The sequence below is a fragment of the Haliaeetus leucocephalus genome, unplaced genomic scaffold (genome assembly GCF_000737465.1).
Source record: "Haliaeetus leucocephalus isolate CR32 unplaced genomic scaffold, Haliaeetus_leucocephalus-4.0 Scaffold932, whole genome shotgun sequence".
NCBI lineage: Eukaryota > Metazoa > Chordata > Aves > Accipitriformes > Accipitridae > Haliaeetus > Haliaeetus leucocephalus.
Window position 1 is genome coordinate 5,520,913 of NW_010973368.1, and position 23,065 is coordinate 5,543,977.

Consider the following 23,065-nt stretch of genomic DNA (forward strand, 5'->3'; position numbering starts at 1 on the left):
AAAATTCTGTTTCTAGAGATAGCGTGCAAAAAGATCCCAGCTTGTCTGTGACTCTACAAAGTAGTGGCAGACCTAGCAGTTACAGGGGAAAAAAACCCCTTATTTTTATTGGAACTGAGCACATTTGACCAGATAGCTGTCAAGATACAGTTAACCTGGAGGGTCTGGAGGTTACTTTGGCAAAGTCCATTTTCAGAATTTTCTTGTATTTTAAATATAGAGATCCTTTCCACATAGCAGGGGATTCAATGATCCCTCACCCTGGCTGTGTACAAGGATATACAAGGGTTTACCCTGTGGATCTTCACCAAAACCGTCATCCCACCTTCCCAAAACCTCTGACCAGCTTTCGGTTCCAAAATGGCAAGACCCCAGTGGCAGTGGGTTAATGGAGTTGTTAATGTGTGGGGAACAGCTTGAAGAGGGGCAACACTTTGGTAAAACAGAGGTTGGAAAATATTTATAAAATATACAAATGCCCCTGGTGTTTAGATTAGAATAAGAGTCTTTGCTATTTAAAACAAAACAAACCCCAAACACAAACCCACAGAAATCAAGACCCTTCAGGGCAAACTCATCTCCAGAAAAATAACAGCAGCACCTTTCTGAACTGAAAGAGTAACACACCTTTTTCAACAGTAGTTGTAACACAAGGGCTGTGTCACATTTCCTGCAGGGAGATTTGAAAAGTCTTTTTTACAGAACCTGGGCTTTGCTTGTAAGAGTAAGAATTACATCAGTTCTGACCTTCTAGCAACAGGCTTAGGAAAAATTACATGAACGCAGATACCAGCACGATCGCTGTCTTATATCCAGCAGTATACCCTCACTGATTACCGTAAAATTACTCCTAATTTTTATCAGGGCCAGCGGGTTCAGATTTTGGCTTACAGTACTGAAGAGAGACACTGATTTGGCTGTTGGTTTTTATTGGTTTTAGTTGATATCCAGTGTTGATAACTTGTACAAGGCTTTAATAAGATTGTGCTACCCAGTAGCTTGAACTAATGAAAACAGCTGGGCTCATTCTTGGTGCTGTCACATCAAGATATGAAAGTCATTTCATTGATGATATGAAGTTACTAATTTTGAATGAACTGATAGAATAGCTCTGATTTATTATTCCAAATAGCATAGATAATTTCAGAAATTTATGAAAAAAGGTGAGCTGTTAACTATTTGAAGAGATTTACAGTATATACCGAGCATGGATTTTTATTGCATATAATGCATGAATTTTATGTATGTAGTATGTATATATCAAAAGAACACATGGAAATAGCCAAGAAACATTTACAATCATGATAAAAGTTTTTCAGTGGAATACAAAAAACCTTCACCATAATGAAATATTTAATTTTAAAGTCTCTGTGGTTTGGCAGGGGTTGAAGAGATCTTATGTACTTCCAGTGATTAGCCAAAATACTTTTGCCTAAGTACCTTTTCTGTTCGTCAGCGTCTTTACCAGATAGAGATGCTAAACTGGTACATTTATTGCACTTCTCTTGAACTTCCCCCACTCTCTGACCTCACATGACTTTCTGTACCTCTTAACCCACTCCTATTTCTCAGTCTTGTCTGGATTGCATGTAAAATCTTCAAAAGCATGCTTAGTTTTCCACAAGTGAGTAGATGAATTAGATGCTGTGCCCAGATGACTTTTGTGGAGCTTCTGGCAAACTTTTATTCTGTGAACTCTCCTTAGTGTCATCTAGCTCCTATTCTGTACGTACAGGGAGTTACTAAAATGGAATGTCCCTTTTAGAGTCTGTTATTGCAAGGCAATAATAGTAAAACCCCAAACCGACTGATAATAGTAGGCTGTGTTGTCTTTTGCACATACAGGGAGACTACTGTGCAAAAGATTGACCTCTACTTTTTCAAATTAGCATGTGAACTCTGAGTGCCTAGGATTTGCTCTTGAAATTTGAGATACGTTGGTCTCGATGTTCATGGCGTGCAGCCATGGATGACGTGCAGCTATTAGAGAAAATCATGTTAGTGAAGAGAGACTTCAGAAAATGCAATGTGTAAGGTTTGCCCAAGCCTCGCACTAAGCCAGCAGCAGAGCTGAGAACGTGCAGATATTCTCTGAGCCTTTCCTGGGCCACAAATCCTTTGGACAAATGACTAGACCATCCACTTCATGTTTAGGTGTTTGTGCCTCCCAAGAGAAGCAGTCTTCTGCTTACTTGGAAATGGAATTGCACTCTTCATGGGATGAGTCTCCTTGTCATTATTAGAAGAGACTACTGACAGGTTTTATTACTTTTCAGGTTCCTAACTCAAGTGTATTCAGCTTAGTTCTTTTAATGAATGTATTTATCTATGTGCTGTTAGGAGCTAGTCCCACAACAGCAGAGGTATAGGATGGCAGAGCGATACTTGTCTTCACCTCCTCTGCTCTGTGTGCTTTTGTTTTCTAATAAGGAACTTTGCTCCTTCTATCAGCTTTGCATGTATTTATACAGATATGTATTTATTTGTGCGTGGGCTTAATATCATTATATACCTCACAAGAGCTTTCCCTGTCCTCTTTGTTTTCCTTTCTTGTTTTACACAGGCCGTGTTTTTGCACATAGCTTTGCTACAGCCAAGCTGTAAAAAAAGTAATAAAGTGTGCACGTGGCAAAATAAGGTGGAATCAAACCCTTGTATAGCTGCTCTCTGTCATTTTTATGTGCATCACTCTTTCCCTTCTGTCTGTAATGGTCTAGAGTCTTCCCTTCCTTCAGCTTTATGTTTTCAGCATTGTGTTAATTGTTTGTGGTGTATGGGTTTTTCAGCAGCGTGCAGTGGGAAAGGTCAGCTGTCAGAAACAGGCCTGTCCACAACTGATAAGGCATTCGAGAGATTGGATTTGACTCATTAAGCACCTTCCCTGTAGACATGGAGTCTGCTCTGCCGCAGAAAAAAACCTAAAGCAGGAAGGGAGAAAGCCCAGGATGAAGTTGGAGCATGCGCCAGAAACACTGGAATGCCCTCCCTCTCGCCCCTGCGCGCAATGCCGGCGCTCGGTACACTTCCACCGCGTTTGCATCCTTGCACACCGTGGACATCTGTGCTTACACCCTGAGATTGTGTGCATTCACTCCTGTGTTTACACCTAGACAAGACGCGTATCATTTTCTCTGTGTACATGTGTGCGTGTAAGTCCTCACATGTGTGTGCCCTGAAGTTACATGGGGGAGATGCATTTCATTCCTGCCCTCATATGTGCACTGTAAGGTGTACAAGGATGTTAATTATCCCACACTTTATACGTATGCATGCACAGCCATTCTAAGCTGGTTTTGTGTGTTTCTTGCTCTGTTGTAAATCTCTTCATACTAATGCCTGCTTCTTTTCATGCTGTAACAAAGGACACATCTCCTCTTTGTCTGTATATATCGTGTTTGTTCAGATGCACTTTATCTGCCTTTCCATAGAAATACACTGGGCATCTAAACTGCCTATACCTGCATATACACGTCCACTGCCCTGGTAAACAGATGTGAACTTGCTGCTGTATAGACATAGCAGAAGCCTAGCCTGTTTCTCATTGCATACAAATGCACACATTTTTTGCCCCTAAATAATTACTGGCCAAAGCTGCTCTGCCAGCTTGTAACAGTCCCTTGCCTGTGGCTTTGTTTTGAGAAGAATTGTTGTGCCTCAAATTGGGTTTGGATACTGCTATTTTCATAAATGGTCTTAACGCTGTCTCACAACGAGCATAAACAAAGGGCAGCAGTAGTGTTTGGCAGTGTATTTTCATACCGTGGCAGGACTGGGGTTCCACACATACACACTCTCCAATAATACTGAAGCTGTGAGGAGCTGACATTACCGCAGTGTCTGTGATACCGGTCTCACGCACTGCTCTGCCCCGCTCTGCATCTCTCTTCCACCTCACTTTTGCTTTTCACCTTCCTTCTCATCTCCCCTTTCCCATGGGCATGGCTTTCAATACAGCTTAGTGGTATTGAAAAGGATAATTTTGTGGATCATTATTGTGTTATTACAGTGATTAGCGTTAACTATTTTTCTGCTCACACTTCGCGCTGGAAGGATGCCCAAAGGGCTCCTTGCTCAACAGCAAGCGTGACGCCTGCTGGAAGGCTGCTGCTAACACAAGCCATGTGCATGCGCAAGCACACACGCATAACTCTTACAGTGCTGCCTCTCTGCTCCTGTCCTTCCAGACCCTTTCTTTGAGACCTTCCAGCAGTTTTCTAAAACAGCGCCCTTCAATGGAAGCAGGAATTTCCCCTCCCTCTGGGCTCCTTGGATGCGCTTTTGTTCTGAATGCACTTTTCAGCTTGCTTTCCCTCAATGTTGGTGTAAATCTTTTTTGTTCATTCCTGCAGTCAGTCCTGGAAGACTCCCACCAACAGTCCCCATGATTTTTTCCAAGCAGGACCAATCCTACCACGCATGTAAGGAAGACTGCGATAGCTACCTAATGTTTTTCTCCCTAATGCCTTAATGGCTTTTTACTAAGGTCAGAAAGTTTGGGGAAGACCTCATTTTTAGCATGGTAAAGAACAAAAATGCCATGAGTGCATCCTGTTTCATTGGCTGAATGTTAGTGCTTTTGAGTCTACACCCAGTAATAAACAGGTCTAAATACTTAGCATCAGGATTAGTGTTGGGTGTTTGACTTCTGGTTTTTTTTAATAGGCTAGAAGAGTAAGGGTGCTGTGAAACTGAAGGTTGCAACTGGGATACAGATTGCTGCTGAAGAATAGTAAATCTCTCTTAGGTGGTGAATATAATGTTGCTTGTTGGCATGCAAGTTGCTTCACTTGTTTAAGAAGGCGTGGTCTGTATAAAACAATAGCACTGTTGCTCAACAGAGTACATAAGACAAAAAGCTGGTGAATTAAGAGCTTAGCTGTACACTTGCACGCTCTTACCCTGCTGTACTGTCATGCATGTTCTACACAGAAGGGCAGAGGGCCTGGGTAACAACCCAGCAGTAGAGATACCTCTATGGAAGCAGGGCTGATGAATACATTAAATCTTGAGTTTTATGTTCATGGTGGTGTGATGTTCTCTCTCTGGTCAGTTTGCTCTTTGCTGAAAGTTCAGTCTGTAAGGAAACATTTCTACTGGGTGGTATGTTCAGAGACTGGCATCCTTAGGTTTTAGAATGATGCAACAGGAAAATAAGTAAACTAGAGAACATGCAGAGCAAAATAAAAACATAAGAAAAAGTGAATACAGCAGCAGTAGGAATTGTCCTCACCCATGCTCAGCAGTGAGGAATCTAGTGGAGTTCTTATGCCCAGCACATCATCATGGTATCTCAGCTCTTGACAAAATTCGTAGCAACACCTTGCTTTTCCTGCACCTTCTGGAGCTGGGAGTGAGACTACCAAAATTGCTCAGAGAAATGAAAAGAAAAAAGTATGCTTTGTTCAACCAAAACAAATTGTGAATTTATATGAATATATCAAATTGTTTCAGGCAAATTATTTTTTAAATTGATTTATTCAGCATCATTCACTTCAAAATAAACATGTTTCATGCTTTTATTTTAAAATGGAGCTCTTTTTAAGAAATGTATTTTTAAGGTAGTGTAAAACAAAATTGTTAAATTTCATTTTGGCTTAAGCAAGACATTGTCACAGGATTGGGTTTTTTTGTCTCTTTGGCCGGTTGGTCAGGACATAAATAACTAGCACAGCTTTAAGTACACAGTGCCACAGTCAAACTGATACTTGGAGTTTATTGTTTCTTTGCAAATAGCAGAGAATGCAACATCACGCACTAATACAGTTGTTTGTATTTTGCAAACAACAGAAAATAGGTGGAGTGAAGGATGTCCAGGACACTCTGTACACTGCATATACCCCTGATTGGCATGTGGCTTCTCCTCACAAATGTGGAACATTTCTTACTTGCAGAGAAGTTTTATTAAACTCGTAGAGCGTTCTTTTCCCATAGGTCTCAAGGACTTAACCTATATTTTTGTTATCTTTGTAGTACAGATAGAGACAGCCGAGGTTAATTAAGTGCCTCAGGTTGCACAGTAAATCAGTGGCAAAGTCGAGGATAAAATGCTCAGTTTCTGACTTCTACACCTGTAGTTTGTCATTTAGATCAATTTTGGTGAGCAATTTAAAAAATGATGTTACCAACCATATGCTATAATCTTTTGTAGACATGTCATTTCATTTATTCATTTTCATTATTGTAGTACTAATACTTTTGTCATCAAAGCATTTTAGCTAAAAGATTTTATGAATACGTTTTTTCAGCAATTTTGTGTGGTATTGAAGCAGATGATGCTGGTGGGTGATTTCTGTACTAAGTCGTTCATTCACACAGGTTCAGATTCTCCTTCAAACCCTTCTGTTTTCTGCTTCCCTTCAGAAAAAGACAGAAAAGGTGGTTTAGAGAGTTAGTAGGGAATCTGTGGCTCATATTATTGATGAATCTGGGTTTAAATAATCTCTGTCTATGCTGATTATGTGGACTAGTTAAGAGATTTTCTGTGATACATCTGATATTTTTTTTTCCTCTCAGAAGAGATTTTGTTGAAAGGACAGCAATATACTGCTGAGTGAAGAAGAGTCTTCTGGGGTTGAGAAGCAAAATACCTTTTCATTTGTGTGTATTTTCATTTGTTTAAAGGGTATGAACTTCAACTCTATATTTAATAGGTGCATACTCCAAAAATTTATAGCAGTCATACTTCTAACAGACTACTAGTTCTATCAGCAATATGTGAAAGCGATACATGGAAACTGCTTTATGTTTTCCATTAGATAGTACATGTCAACTGTTTGAGGATCAGGAGCCTAGGGGATATTCCTCCTTTCTTTAGGTTAAAGTTTCAGGCACTGTTATGCCTGTTCCCTCCCTTTGCTCTCAGTCTTCGATGTGCAGTGGCCCAAATTCATCAGGAGAGCTGAGCCACTTCGCAGAGCTCATTCTGGACATCTTAGGCATGGTTTGCAGTCCAGGCGTCAGAGCCTCCTCTGTGTTGGAGCCAGCCCAGAGAGTATTGTCCAAGGGCACAGGCAGCAGCAAGCGGAGGTGGAACCTGCGGCTCCTGGAGCTCTCATGCAGTATCTTTAGAGAAAGCAGTTCTTCCTCCTGTTTTCATTAAGAGCTTTGGAGCTCAGGGGAAGAATAGATTAGTCAGGTTTGACAAAAAGACGAACATTCATTGTATTGCCAAGTCTCCTTGATCTCTTCTGGGCTTAAATTTGAGGACCTTTTAACAAGCATTTTCCTTTAGACTAAAAGGATAATGTGTAAAGCAGCAGATAACAGAGAGGGCATGATTCATGCTAGGCACTTGGTGTTCTCTGGTGTAACATAATGCTTCCTTTGCTCTTACTAGTGAGATGAAAGAACTTTTTGGGTAAGATCAGAGCTGCTGTACTATGTGCAAAATTTGAGTTCAGTACTGGAAGAGCACTGGCTGTTGAGTGCATCTCACCTTTGCTTTGGGCTCCTAGTCTAACGTTGCTCTTTGCATTTCTTAAACACGATGAGAGATTTGTCCTCTATTGATTCTTACCTACACAGTTTCTGATATTACTGTAATTCTTCTCTGCTTCCAAATTACAAATTATGTAGATACAATAAATGAGAATGAGGGGCCTGAGGAAACAATAAATGAAACTTTCTGAAAAATCTAATGTTACACAGAATGTTTTAAAGCTAGTAAGCATTTGGGAAACTACTCTTTTTACCATGGGATTCCAGCTCAGCACTTAATCTTCTCCATTATAACCTCTTTCTGTGATTTTACAGGCAATTTTTTTCCAACAGCAAAAATTATTTTTCTTCTGAAAATTTATTTGTATCGTTTCCTTGAAGTTAGAAGTAATATTCATTTTATAAGCTTTTATCAATGCCGTCTGTTCAGTTGTCTCATGACATTAAGATGACTTAGACATTCTTACTTTACAGTTTGTGGAGTATAAATGCAGTATATGATATGACTCTCAAAGCTTCCACATATCAGTATCACTGTTGGTGATGCTTGGAAGATGCTTCATGCATAGAAGAATGTTTTTCACACTCTTTCTTATGTATCTAAATAATTAAATGAGCTCTGTAAGATTTTTCATACAAATATTTGCTTTTGGCTATGAAGTGCACAAAAGTGTGTATGTGAGGGTGAGAGCATGGGACCTTATAAGAGGGTTTGATTAGTGGTGTCACTGATTCAGTCAGGTGGTGTGAAGAATGATCAGACTAGAAAAAACAGAACTATTTGGATGTATTATTTTTCCTGCCCAAAGGCTAGAAAGGAGGAACGCAACAAAAAGATTTGGACAACTTAATGGAGGATGCAGTAATCTGCTGTTTAGCTATTACTGGAATCTGTCACCATCTCTTTAAAATAACAGCCTGATTGTTACTAAACTATCCAGCTTTGTTTTAATAACATGAATCTGGGTGAGCTGCGCTGACTGCTTCTGAGGGCTTTCATTAGGGTTTCAGCATTCAGTCACTGGACAACTCTTTCGGAGGGTGATGGAAATAGTTCACCTTTTTTGTCCTTCAGAGGTGTTGGCTGACTTATGTTCTGTGTCATTTGATGTACAGGTTCCACTCCCCTAACCTCTGAGGGAACATCAGATACATGTGAAAGTGACTTGGAACATAAATCGTTCGTTGTTCTATAATGTTGTTGAGGATCATAGCTATTATAGGTGACTCCCAGGACAACCCTTCTGCCCAGAACAGAATTGCCTCTTAGTAGAATTTATGGGGGTTTGCCCACACTGGGGTTCTGCCACATCCTTTGGGAGGTGATGCCTTGATCTCTCACAGCTCACATCAAGAACAGCTTCTAAGTGTTTTTTCCCCTTTGTTCATATGGTTCAAATATAGAATTTATTCTTTCCAGACTTCATTACAACTTGTGTCAAAAGATTTCTTACAGCTCAGTTAGAATTTTAAAATTTTAGGTCTCTTGTTTATGGTGTAAGAATTGGTATAGAAAGGAGACAAAGGTACATGCACTGGCACGAAGTCATTTAGTCATGTCCATACCCTGCTATACAGTGACAAAGCAGGAATACCTGTTAATTTCAGCAGTACAGGAAGACTGCCACAAAATTTACTCCCAGAAACACCAAGTTCAATTGTGCTTGCTAGGATCATGATGTTAGCCAGTCATCCTATCATAAATAAATTAGGTAGTTTCCTTGTGTTAAATGTCATGCTGCTGAAAGCATAGCTGATGCCCATGTGCAATAAGTTCATAGCCACTGAGCACCATGGCTCTACTGTAATACTCTACTGATGCCACTAGCATGTCCTCAGGTGAGGAGGGCCCATCATTCAAGCAGCACAACTAATGCCAACAGTGAGAACTTCTGCTGTTTTTACCTCCTTGCACTTAGGCCTTCTGTGTAGCTGTATTTTATAACACTTATTGCACTAGCTTAATTATCTATCCACAATACATTTTGAGTACACTGATACTTTTCCTTCTGTGTTCTGGATTCATGGTGACATTGGGTTTGGGGGGAGTTTTTGGTTTTGGTTTGGTTTTTTTTTTTTTTCCCCTGCCATGGTGGGTGATAGTCCTCTACTTTAATAACAATTCTGTGGTCAGTGAATAACTGTGGAAACAGTTTTTTTTCCTTAGGACAAGTTGCATACCTGTAGGATTGTCTGAAGTTATAGAGAACTGTTAAACGGTAGGGAGAAAAGGTTCTTGTAAACACTGTTTTCCTTGTTGACCTCTGCTTGACAGAAGGTCAAGGGAGTACCCAGCTGTTCTGCTGCCTCTGTCATTAAAGTACACTGCTTTGACAGAGAAGCCTGATGCTTGACACTGTTAGACCATTCCTAGATTATCAGACAGCACCAGCTCTTCTGTGCAAAGCACAGCAAACCACTCAGATAAGGTAAATCCCACCGAACATTGGAGTGGTTATTAATTCTGAAGCAGTGCAGACAGTTTGCTTTTCTCACTGACAGGAAACATGCTCCAATGTTGGCTGTAAACCAAACCCCAGTGAGATAGGGACTGCCTCAGAGTACACCTGTAATGCAGTGGGTTTTGACAGAAGTTGAGAGGGTGAGCAGCTGCTTGAAGTTTTCTTCAGGAGACTTCCGGAAAGTCACTGTCCCTTTCATATTTTTCTAAATATTTCCTGATTGTGTCTGAGGCCAGAAGTCCTGTTACATAAGATGTTGCTTTTGTTGAGTATTAAACTTCATGCCCCTGGGAAGAACCAGTGCTTGTAGGATTTGCTGGTTTTGGCTTCACAATCATGAAGTATTTATTTTCAGGCATCATCCAAAACTTTGGAGGCTCCTCTGCTCCACAGTTTTTGTTGGGGTGACTTCCTGGCAGGACTGGAGAAAAATAGGAGGTTGGTTTCCCTCCAAAAGTATATGAGAACCTGTGGAATGAGTCCAGCATGGGGAGCTAGGAGATCCTGAACTCAAATGCTTCCTCTACTATTGATTTTCTTGGTGGCCATGAGTAAATCCATTAAAACGTCTGTGCATTCGTTTCCTCATGCATAAATCAAAATGCTAAGGTTTCTCTGCTTCCTAGTGATGTTGTGAATTCTGAATATTTGAGTTCTCCTTTGTAGAAAGAGCTGTGACAGGAACACGTAGCAACAGCTTTGCACATGAAAACTGAAGTTAAAATTACCATCTGGTTCTCCTGAACAGGCAATATAGCAATATACAATATAGAAAGATCCCCAGTCTTTTCTTCTCCTGGGAACCTGAGACTCAGCAAGCTCTGGGGTTTCTGCAGGGATAAGAGCCAGGAGCTTGGCTTAGGTAGTTGTTGGCCTTGCTTTTGTTTCTGTTCTTGCTGTCAGCCTGCAGTATGTGTTGATAGCCGATTTGGGGATTTGAATAGGTATAGATCTGAGACTTGCAAAACTCGCTTTGCAGTGGGCCGGTGGTGGTAACTGCTTAATGTGTTAGCTGTGCCTATTCATGTTTAGTCAGGAAAGGATAACGTTCTCCCGCTTCTTAAAGTGATGAGTGACTCCGTTCATTCAAGGAAAATGTCTGTGTTGGTCAGTTTGAAGATGCTGGGGTTTGCTTCCACTCTGGTGATTTCTGTGAGGCTTTGAATATGTCAAAGGTTTAAGTCTGAATGTGGAGTTTTAAACCGGTCTTGGATCTCTGCAAATCCCAGCCGTTGCAGAGAATTTAGTTATATAAATGTGTTAGAAAATAAATAATGGGTTTAGATTAACAAGTGAAATGAAGGTTTAACTCCGTACATGTTCTAACCTGCTTTCAGATTCTGTTTTTTGTAAATCTGTTTAGTATTAACTGAGTTAAAAATTAAATCTTGCAAATCATGTATATATCAAGAGTTTGTAAACATATTCTAAATGCTCGTTTAAGTAAATGTTATTTTATGCAGTTGCATTGTCACACTTGAACAGCTAGATCACCAGTTCAAGTCAATGTCACTTACTATATACAAGGTTTCACATCCCAGCAAAACCAAGGTTTGATTTATTGCTTCATGTAACATAGACCAAGGATCCCTATTGGCTTTGAGTTGGGCTTAAGTTTAACTATTCTGTGTTAGCTGTGTTGCTATGCAGAGGCTCCTTGGTACACTACCACTGTTTAAAGAATATAGAAGCCATAAATATCACAGTGCAATTTGTGGAGCCTTCAGAATGTAGAGCACAAGGCTTACAAGCTAACAAATAGCAAGCGGTTCACCACTCTCTGGTCTTCCAGACGTCACCAGACTATGCCTGAAAGCATATGGAAATACTGTGAGACCTGCAACCTACTTAGGGCTTTTTCTCTTATACATGGTAGAGAGAACCTGTATCCCTTTCCCCCCTCCATGCTGTCTGGTAATTCTCAGGTGCTTTACAGTCATAGTTATCACATATGTCAGAGTGTCCTCACAGGCAGGAGAGCAGGAAAAGACTGTGCTTGGTAAAAAGCCTTTCATGTGGCCTGACACAGGCTACTGTGTTGTAGTGTGGAAGAACACATGGTCAAGCTCTTCAGTGATTTGAGCCCAATCTGTGCACTGAAGCCTTTCATGATAGCGGTAAACCAATCATCCACGTGGCCACTGGTAAACTGTTTAGGAACTAGTTGTTTGCAAAATACAATTTTAGAGAGCATGTTGACCTTGGGAGTTGTGCTTATGAGGCATGGGGTGGACAGGTGTGAATTTGGATTGGCCAGTGAACCCCAGAGAGATTTTGGTGTGTGGTGATCTGCAAATTTAAATGTCTATCCAGAGCAGCCACAGGAGGGAGAAAAAAACCCTGTAACAACGTATGAAACAGAAATAGGTGACATTCTCCCAAGAACAGGAAGCATATAAAGAAGGAACAGGTCCAGAATCCCATCTGTGATAAGGGTCAGAAGCAGATGACTGGAAGAAACAGGCAGATGATGTAGTTGCATGCAGAGGTGGGTTGATAGCACCTTTTATTAAAACCAATGGTACAAGTAAGAGTAATAGCTCTCTCAATTTTCTCTGCTCTGTTTTGAGGAGTCTGCAGTGGTTGCCTTAAAATACCATTTAGATTTCTAATCTACGCTTTGCCTTCTCCTTTGTATTGCATAGACCAGTGAGTTTTTGTCTAAGTGGTTGAGAAAGTGAAAATGAGCCCTATTAATATGTCTTGTACTGAGTGAACAATCAGTCCCCCACGCCCCCCTTCCCAAAGACGTCAGTGCTTCACACATCCCCGGCTGTGGGAAAAAGGCTCAGTCATAACGATTGTGTTTGACTCCTGCCCTCAGACACCGGCTATTTGATGGGAATTACCTGCAGGTACATAGAGCATGTGTCCGACTTGATTGTAACATGTTTCCTTCCAATGGATCAGGAGTGACTAGGCAGGGGAATTAACATTGTGGAGAGGGTTGTGAAGTCAGGCTCAGCTCTGACTTCCAGAACTGCAATGAATATCGTCCCTCTGTGCTTAGGCTGTTTGAACACTGACACAAGTATATGCACTCCTTGGTGGTAGTTAAATGTATTCAGAACAGAATCGCAGAACCAAGTAATTTGCAAAGGACCTCCAGAGGCTGTGTAGTCTAGCCACTAGCTCAGAGAATGTCCAGTTAGAGCATACAGCTCAGGACTGTGCATAATCAAGTGTCCATCAGGGGAAGAATTACTTCCCTTGGCCTGCTGGCTGCATTCTTGCTAATACAGCCGGGGATGCAGCTGGCTGTTGCTGAAAGGGCAGGCGCTGCTGACTTGTGCTCAACTTGTCCGCTGGGGCCCTCGGGTCTTCTTCTGTAAAGCCGCTTTTGAGCCAGTTGGCTCCCAACCTATACTGTTGCATGGAGTAATTTGTCTTACTGTTTGCTCGCAGGGGTGTATAGGCACATCGTTTGCTTGCATAAGTACAAACACACATTACTGCTGCCTTCAAAGTGCCCAGATTTTTTAACGAGTTCATTCTGTGATACCCTCAATGAAGGCTGCAAAGTCTCTGCTTAAAGCAGACCTATCACTTGAGGATGATATATGTTCATGTTGCAACACTGTGCTGTTTTGAAACCATGCTGTAAGGGCACGGATTTTACCATGTACTTATTTTTCAAGAATGGCTATGACAAGTGTTTTCCCTTAAGTCTTGTACTAATAAATTCTGGCTAATCTGTATTAGGATTACTAAATGAGACAAAATGAAGCAGAAAAATGCTATTAATGTCAACGGCAATAGCACCAGCACTTGCCTTATGCAGCGGATTGTAAGCAATGATAGCTTGACTGCTTGTACTACCTAGTTACTCATGCTCAGACTCACTTTCACAGCTGGGAGTCAGAAAGGTGCTGCAATATGGAGTGGGGGGATCTGAATAGCTTCCATTGTAAGTACCATTTTCCCCCAGATGGCACTGGTAGGAATGGGCTATAGAGAGCCTTCCTGCAAACTTTAACATCACCGTTCTGTATTTTTTCCACCGGGCAAAACCAGGGTACACAGCTGGCTCAAGTCACAAGAGTGCAGTACGGCAGCAGAGCTGGCTCTGAGTGACTGTGGAAGCCCAGGTACTGGGAAGCAGACTTGCAGCTCACATGAAGGACTTTTATGGTATTCAAATGCTGCCTCTAGTTGCTAAGAAATTAGTTCAGTGGTTTTCCTTACTGCATGTAGGAGATTTTTTTCTGAAGGAGGAAATATGTCATGTCACATGCTGTGAATAATTCCCCCGTTTATTTTTGCTGTATGAAAAAGGCATGCTTGTCTAGCACAGATTTTCTGGATAAGGTGATCAAATAGGCAAAGTTCTGAGACGTGTTTACCAGCAACATCATTACTTACGTCTGTGGACAAAATGTTTTATGTGGACTTCCCTCATGCTCTCAGAGAAGGAAACTATAGGACACTTCATGTGGCTCTCTTGTCTGCTTGTCTCTCATTCAGTTGAAAGGAAGGGGCTAGCTCTGTCAGGATTATATTCTGATGCCTGTCTTAAAATGCCTGCCAAATGGGTTAAGATAAGTTCAGACAACAATAGCAATGAACCTAAATACTAATCTTTGGGAAATGTTGGTTTCTTTTGAAACAATGCAGATGTGATGGTCATGTTGCAAACCATAGAGTTTTCTATCATTGTCCCAAAAACTTTTTGAAGTGTCTTATAGCAGTGTCTTTGAATGTACTTTTCCTAGACTCCACGGCATACTTTTGAACGGTCCCTATGGTGACAGTGCTGCAGTGAAACTGAAAACATGGCACAGAAATTCTTCGGTACCGAGGATCCTGCTGTTAATTCTCTTGATAGCCGTTTTACAAGAGGAGCTGTACAGTCATTAGCATGCCATGATATATAGTTGTATAGAACATTAACAGTGCTGTGGGATTGCTTAGGAATTTCATGACAACCTTAAATCTCTTCTTGGCTGACTGCTGAATAGTTCTTTTGTTTCCCCTTTTTTTCCAGCACGAGATGAGAACATGGCCACTTTCCGTGGTTCCGAATACCTTTGCTATGACCTGTCGCAAAACCCCATCCAGAGCAGCAGCGATGAGATCACTCTCTCCTTCAAGACATGGCAACGCAACGGGCTCATTCTGCACACCGGCAAGTCAGCTGATTATGTCAACCTGGCCCTGAAAGACGGTGCAGTTTCGTTGGTCATTAACCTGGGGTCTGGGGCCTTCGAGGCCATTGTGGAGCCGGTCAATGGCAAGTTCAATGACAACGCATGGCATGACGTTAAGGTGACACGCAACCTGCGGCAGGTAATGGTGAAAGGGAGAAAATGCTGGGGGAAAATTTTGTTCTTTTTATTGGGACAGGCAGATAGGAGAGAGTAATGGAGAAGTGGGGATGCTCAGTCACTGGAGTTTCTCCACCTTTTCTGGATCTTGGTATCTAAAGGACAGTGAAAAAGCATTAACTGGTGGGAATTTATCCCTGTTGCGATATCTTCATTTCCACTTTATTAATTTTCTGGGTTTTTCCACTTTGATTTAATAATAAAAAATTGTGACATTACTTTCATCTCTCTTTTCCTTTTCTATTTTTCTGTTCTCCCTTTTTTATTTTATTATTTCCTTAATTATGATTCAATCTTATCAGTAATATTCTTGCTGCATTTAATTACTGTGGGAACAGAGTCTTTTTCTAACAGCCAATGCTCTACACCTCTATCCTTTTTCTTTCAGTTTTGTTAATTGGTTTAACTGTTGCCATGATGTCATAATTCTAATTCTGGAAGTCTTTTGTTTTTCCTTTACTTTTTTTTTTTTTCTTTTGTGTGTGCATGTGAGTGTGCAGGTATGCAGGCTGGTGGGTACGTGTGTAATTATTTCAACTTTATAGCTTTGGAATTAATTGGCTGGAGTCTTTCTGAGTCTTCTTGATTCTCTGTTCTTCTTTTCTTCTTTTTGATTTTTTTCCCCCTTCTTTCTATAATGAGATTCTACTTTTTCTTGTGTCTCTGCCTATGAGACTCTTCTGTTGGCTGTGAGGACTGGAAAAGTGGAAGGATCAAAAAAGCCAAGCAAACCCAGATCAATCCAGCACCCTACAATTCCACTTTGGAAAAGTTTTTCTGATTTTACCACTGTAATTTCACACATCTGCATGCTGCTTTTCTAAGCAGACAACTCTATCAGGTGACGTATTTGGTAATAGGCTAGTCTTAAAATCATGAAGCCTTCCTCATGAAATATAAATTCAGACATAAATAGATAAGATAAAATTAAATAATCTTGCTCTGAAAGCTGGTGAATATATCAAGTCACTAAGGCCCATCCGCTGCATGATAAATGAGGTTTACACTGTGAATAGGAGCTATTTGGTATCCTGCTGATTGGTAGAGGCAGCAGAAATAGCTTGTAAACTAAGATTTTAAAACCAATTTGTGAAAACAATATGATCTGTTTATTTGCTCATTAATGTGAATATTAACACAACCCTTAATAGTTTTATTTCAGTTTATACTATGTCATTTGCTGAGAAAACAGCTTTTGTGGTGACATTTTACAGTAGCTAAGGTAAAATGTATCTGTGAGTATAGGATAATCAGTGCCGGGGATCAGAAACAGTCTCTACTAGTAGATATTGGCAGATAATTTATCTGTTACAGGGATTTCATATCTTTCTTTTAAATATTTGGGGTTTGGGCTGAAGATATTTATTTGTCTTTCACATGTGAATCCCTGTGTTTCTACATGCTCAGGGTGTCTGGGTCTTTGATAACAAATCTGTCATCAAATGCTCACGAGACTGCAGGGTTCTTACATATGGCAACATGAGTCTGTTTTCAATAGCTCATATGCAGATGCAAATTTAATTTTGTATGCAGTGGATGGGTCTTAATGATCCTATTTTGTTCAGATGTTCCCATTGGTCCAGTAGAGGGAGAGGCACCAACTGGTTGAGGTTTGTCAGTCTGGAAGGGTCAGAATACAGGGCTTTATTTGATGCATTTTTTTATTTTTAGGTCGTTTCAGAATGGCTGATCTCTGAATATCTCAGTAGAGCTTACTGGTCATTTTAGTTAATCATACTTCTTATTTTTGTTGGACATTGGTTTTCAATGGGAAATTGTGCCTGGAGCAAAATGCATCCTTGCTTCATGCCAGGATTGGTTTGGATCTTGAAGAAGCAGAAAGTGAGGAAGGGTCACAGACAAAACTGTGGATGGAGAGCTCTCACTTTCTTTTCCTAATCTTTCAGCTAGTGACTTTTTTTCTTGGTCCACAGTTAAATGGAAATAGGTCTATGCCTCCTCGTCTTTGATTAGACCAGGACAGTACTTTGGCAATTATTAGAAAGCAGGTGAGTCTCTTGCCAGTTAAGCAGCATCACAAATTTTTAATCCTCCTGATCTATTCAATGTGGATGTTTTCATGTGATCCTGAGTTCTTGAAGGGTCCAACTTGACTGGGCAAGAGAGAGGATGTTTTAATAAGATGGCTGTGCTCTTTCCAAAGAAAGGCCAGTCTTAAAATCAAATTAAAAATAAGTAGCAGAGGTGATTTGGGGTCCAATTCTATGGATAGGCATGACAGAATACAGTTCAACCAGTAGTCATCAATAAGGCTGGAATTTTTTTGAGTTGTCTTTTCCCTGGATACTTCCATTTTAACTTCTATCAAGTCTGGTCTCTAAATTAAGACATTGATCAGAACCCAAACTGCCCAAAAATTGGAATTGATGAGGCCTTGAGGAGAAGCAACACTGCTAGTCCTGAAGGTTGTCACAGTTTTCAATAAAGAGAAACCTTGAATGCTGCAGCCTTCCTGTCGGGTCCCATGCATTCTTAGTTTTAATTGATATTACTAAGGATGAAAAAGTCTTAAAACCCTTCAATCTTCAGGATAAAGAGTTTGGAAAAGATTGAAAACTTGAATGACTGATAACCAATTAATACCTGCTATGGACATTTTTCAGGACACAACTAAGAATGGTCACTCTATATCTTGACCTTATAAATGCTTCATTTAACACCCCCCCAAAGACACAATTCTAAATAAAGTACAGGATGAAGGAGTTCTGTTTTTCTCCATTCCGACAGCACCTTCCAGCAGCTCATGTCTCCTGGTTTTGTCTGTGTGTACATGAGAGAGAGTTTCTTTATCTGTAAAATACTTAACCATTTTTTCAGACAGACTATGAACCTGTAAAGTCCTTTACATCTTCTATATGAAGATATCAATGAAGGACAAAGATTATTTATCATTTATAAAATTACACATTTTGTCCTTTATTGTATCCAATATAATTTTGTATATCCTAAATAATTTTGTATGTAAGAAATTACCTACTCTGCATCTTTCCTGACATAAATTCACCTGTAATGTTGCAGCATAATATAGATCACTTGGAAGTCTTGTTTCCAGCTGTGCTCATGTTTCCTCAAAAAAACCACCCCAAAACCAAACAAAAAAAACCAACAAAAAACATTGCCCCTGAATATTGAAGCTTTATAAGGAAATCAGTAGCTTCCTTGTAATTGGTTGAAAACATTGCATTGGAGATAAATACATTTCTTTTTAAAATGAACTTTAAAAAAAATAAAATTAGAAATTCCAAGAATGCGATCCAAAGCTAAAACAATTCCAGGTAAATGGGCTATCAGCAGCTTCAGGATGCCATCTAGTCTTTTCCTCTGCTCTTTTTGGGGTTGGGAGAAGGGGGAGGAGGATTTGCATAATTTTTTGGCTGTTTCTAGAATTAGAGCAGAACTTTAAATAGCTGGACTTTTGCCCAGTACTTTTTGGAATTGTTAAATGTTTTGTAGCTAAGCTAGGAGAGTACTAAGTGCTGCTTTTTTTTTAGACGAAATAAGTATCACAGCAGTAAATCTCCTTAGAGACAAATCAAGTGAACCCACAGATTCCCTTGAGTAGTGATTGCTAATGTCAAAGCAAATCTCCCTGTTTGTTTATCTTATTATTTCAGTTAAAACTAAGCCCTCTTTCTGCCTTGTGAGAAACCTTTACTAGAAATAGGATCATGGTTGTATTTTACCAGGCCTTTCAGAGCATGTTTGGGGCAGTGTGGTCTGGTGCAAGGAGGAGGAGGAGTGGAGGAGACTGAAGGTCAGACTTCCCGTGTCTGTCTTCAGGTCTGCTGCTGACACTGTCTCATTTTTAGCATGCTCTTCCCCCCCGTCCCATAATCCAACTCTCTTGTTTGTAAAAATGGATTCACTAACACAACATACCACTGTGAGTGAGACTTCCTTGATGAAGAATTCAGGAGTTTGTGCTCATTATACCCAAGTACAGAATATTGTTATTTCATTCCCATAGACAAATAAAATAGACTTGGGACATTATGTTCAATGCCACAAGGTTTTCACAAACTTATTTCCTTAGTCAATGCACAACTCTCTGAAATTTGCAAGCAGATAATTTTTACATGAGGCATCACAGATCTTGTTTCTGTAATTTAGGATAGTTCTTGCCAACTTCAGTCACAGTGGAACAAGGACATGGAGCCTCATGGGCTGCACTTCCCTACTAACACTGAAGCTAGTCGCCATGCAAAGTCTGCTGTAAAGATCTTGAGTTCCTCAGCTGCTAAAAAGCAAACAAGAAACAATGTGTAGGTTCAAACAGTTGGCATCTGCATGCCTTGGGAGGGATTAACAAAGTATCTGCAAAGTTCTGCTAAGTCCAACTAAGTAAACTGACTGGTGAATTCTCCTAGCTCCTCTGTAATATAGATGCAGTATAACAGGAGAGACACTAAGTCTTGTCAGTCTTCTGCCTTCAACCTTGACACAAGCGACAATTCTTCCTACACAGTTCCTCGACACATTTCTTCCCACAGTAGGAGAGGTTCAATTCCTATACTCTCAGATGACAGAAGTGAGCTACAGGCAAACAGCCAAGCACAGGCATTTTTGTGTGCTTCTCCTGAAAGTCACAAACTCACCTGCTGTAAAGAAACCTGCAGATTGGGAAGCTTGGAAGGAAGACTCAGAGTCTTGGACTCATCTTCATCTGTATTCTCCAGCCAAAGGAAATATTGGCCTGCTTGTGATACTCTGCAACACTTGAGGGTAGTGAGGCTTGGAAGAGGAGCAGGAATGTAGGTGGGTGGTGGTGGTGGAAGAAGGGAGTCATGGTTGGGTTTGTGCTGAAGGGGCAAACTGTGTACTGTGCGTGTACATCTCTGAGGGTAAGGTTCTTGTTTGAGGGAAGCACCTTGATGGGCATTTGGAGAGTAAGTATTGCACTGTTTTAACTCTGCTTCGGTCCTGGATAATGTATGTGAGGGTTGAAGTTAATGACTAATACCAGGGTGGGAAGACTAGGCAGCACCCTTCTTTACAGTCTAGACGGCATGGTTCCCCATAGAGTCCTGGTCACATTGTCCTCTTTCTCACTTTGTGTGTCTCAGGTGCCCCATGCCTTTTTTTGAAAGACTAACACTAGGCCATTCATGCAATGTGTCATTATTACTAACCAACTAATGTACTAACACCCTAACGACTCATCTTTGCTTTTAGTTATTTTAATTAACAATCGTTCTGTTCACGATTTTTTAATTTCCTTTCTTCCCCCTTTTCCGCAAAGCACTCAGGCATTGGACACGCTATGGTAAACAAACTACATTGTCTGGTAGATATCATTCTTATTGTCTCTTTTTTTGGGTTTGCCGTGTGTTACCTGCCTTTTCCTCCCCCTACCCCCTCTTTTTCCCCCCTCCTTTATACTTACTTCTTCCTTTAATTTATTTTAATTTCATTGAAAACACTTTTTTCCCCTCCTTTTTTTTCTCCCCCCTTCTTTTCTTCTCTTTTAATGGAAAAATGAGCAACAAAAGCAACTAACACAACTCTTCTGGAAATGGGGTTTGGACATTTCTTTCGTTGGTTTCTTCACCTCCCTCTTTAGTTCTTCTTTTCCATTCCAGTGATAAATTGTTGGGGTTTTTTGTCCCTTGCTTTTGAGTTTAGCCTTCTCTCTTTTGCTTTGGCTTTCATTTTGCTTTTTTCTCCCCTTTCGGTTTTTGTTTTTACTCTGAAGGTTTCTAGATCAGAACCATTTGCAGGGCCTCTAGTCCGTGGTGGTGAAGGCTCTCTTTTTCTCTCATCCTTTTGTTGTGGCAACGGCTATTACAGGCAAACTGGCCGGAGTTGTCCTCTTTCTCCTGATTTTCCCCTACTTCCCTCCCTCCTCTTTCTCTCCTCCTCCTCCCTCTTGCTCTCGCTCTCACTTTCTCTCTCTCTCTCTGACCTCTACCTGCCGTGGCCGACAGGAGCTCAGCCAGTTGTTTGTTTCAGTACACACTCTGCATGGCATGTCCACGTCTGGTGACTCGCCCGTCTCCTGGCCTCGATCTATTTTCCTTCATCTTCCCTTTAAACCACTAACAACATCTAAGCAAAACACATCAAATTCACTTGCTCCTCTCCCTCCCTCTCCTTCCATCTCCCTTCACCCTTGACGTGTTTGGGGTTAGAGGTTTTGGGGACATTTCTGTTTGGTTTTGATTTTTTTTATTATTATGGGGTTTGTTTGGTATTTTTATTTTTGATTGCATGCAAGTGTGAAATAGTTTTCTCTCTCTCCCTCTTGCCTTCCCCCCCTCCCCCCCCCTTTTCTCTATTTTTACCTTGTCATCTTTCTGGGCTCCAGATATATTGGCATGACATGTCAAAGTGTAGCGTGTGCACGCTTTGTGTTTTCTTTCTTTCTCATCTCTGCTTCTCTCACACTTGTTGGTGTGTGGTTGATTTATTTTGATTTATTTTATTTTGATTTATTTCCTATTTATATTTTGGTTATGAATTTGTAATATACAATTTCTTTTTAATTCCTTTTTTGGTGGGTGGTGGGTGTGTGTCTCTCTAGGTACATGGCATGCACATCCATAATGTATTGAAAGTGAGATCCCTCCCCCACTTCCCTGAATGCATGATTGTCAGTGTGCCGTGAGCAAAAGAAACAAAAAATAAAAAATACCAACCTCGTCTTCATTAGTGTTTTTTTTTTTTACTAACAACCATAACTAACTGTAATCATTAAAATAAATACTAATTAGTCATAAAATCAGCTAATATGAGAAATCTCTTTCAAGGGCAGTTCCATTTTCTGGCCTGAATAAATGGAAAGCATCTTGATGAGTAGACTGCTGGTCAGTCTGACAGTGCTGATACACCAGAAAGGGGAGAAGCAGATGCTGGAGCATTTCCATTGTGGGCGAAGCAGACCAGAAAATGGAGCTTGGCTGAACTAAAAAAATACATACCAAATCTCAACAAAATCCTTAATAAAACTGGCATAAAAATATAGGGGAGGTAACTTGTTCTGTTCAGGATTGTAAGGTCATTGCTGGGATTTTCTTTGTCTGTTGTGTCCCTTGAACAGGTGACAATCTCAGTGGATGGCATCCTTACCACCACGGGCTACACGCAGGAGGACTACACCATGCTGGGCTCAGATGACTTCTTTTACGTGGGAGGGAGCCCCAGTACTGCTGATTTACCTGGCTCTCCAGTAAGCAACAACTTCATGGGCTGCCTCAAAGAGGTAACTGTTTCAAATTAATTCCTGTTTCTGTGCTTTTGATTTCTCAAAGTCATCGCTCTTCGCAGCCTTTCATTACACACTCAATGTCTTTCCCTGATGCTGAATTTTACGCTGATACTCCAACAGCTCTGTAAGGATAAACTTGTCATTCAGCTGGACAGAAGGCATCAGCTGCAAAACTCATGAGCTTATGGTCAGAATCAGACTTCTAGCGCATGGATTACAGAAAAAAATACCCATGGAAGTGGAAGAGGTGTCTTCTGTAAGCTGTTAACCATTCAGAAGAAAGCATTACAATCTTCTAGGCACTGAAGCAATAACCATTAAAAAAAGATAAAAGGCCTTTGACTACTAAGCAGCATTTTGGGGTGAAAAAAATCATAATCAGAACCTTATTTAGGAATTTTTTTTAAGATCCTAGATTTCACCTGGGAATATAGTTAGTTGTCAATTTTGCAGGAAGATACAGAGTTAGAATAAACTAGAAAAATGAAAGTTGAAGGTAGCATAAAATATATGTGTAAATTATGTGAAGAGAATGCAGCATGAGGGTATAACGGAGATGTGGCAATAGTGTGGCGTATGGACTTGAAGTGTACTGTGTTGGTAAGCCCATGCAGCAG

The 23,065-nt window shown here is 40.5% G+C and overlaps 1 protein-coding gene across 2 annotated transcripts in view; it reads left to right on the forward strand.

The window, feature by feature from the left end:
• Positions 1-23,065, forward strand: part of NRXN3 (neurexin 3) — a 984,457-nt gene that overhangs the window by 202,092 nt on the left and 759,300 nt on the right. For both annotated transcript variants that reach the window (XM_010583781.1, XM_010583780.1), the window contains exons 5-7: positions 14,884-15,185; positions 20,484-20,528; positions 22,281-22,442. In XM_010583781.1, the coding sequence (XP_010582083.1) occupies positions 14,884-15,185; positions 20,484-20,528; positions 22,281-22,442 (509 nt within the window). The remainder of the gene's footprint in view (positions 1-14,883; positions 15,186-20,483; positions 20,529-22,280; positions 22,443-23,065) is intronic.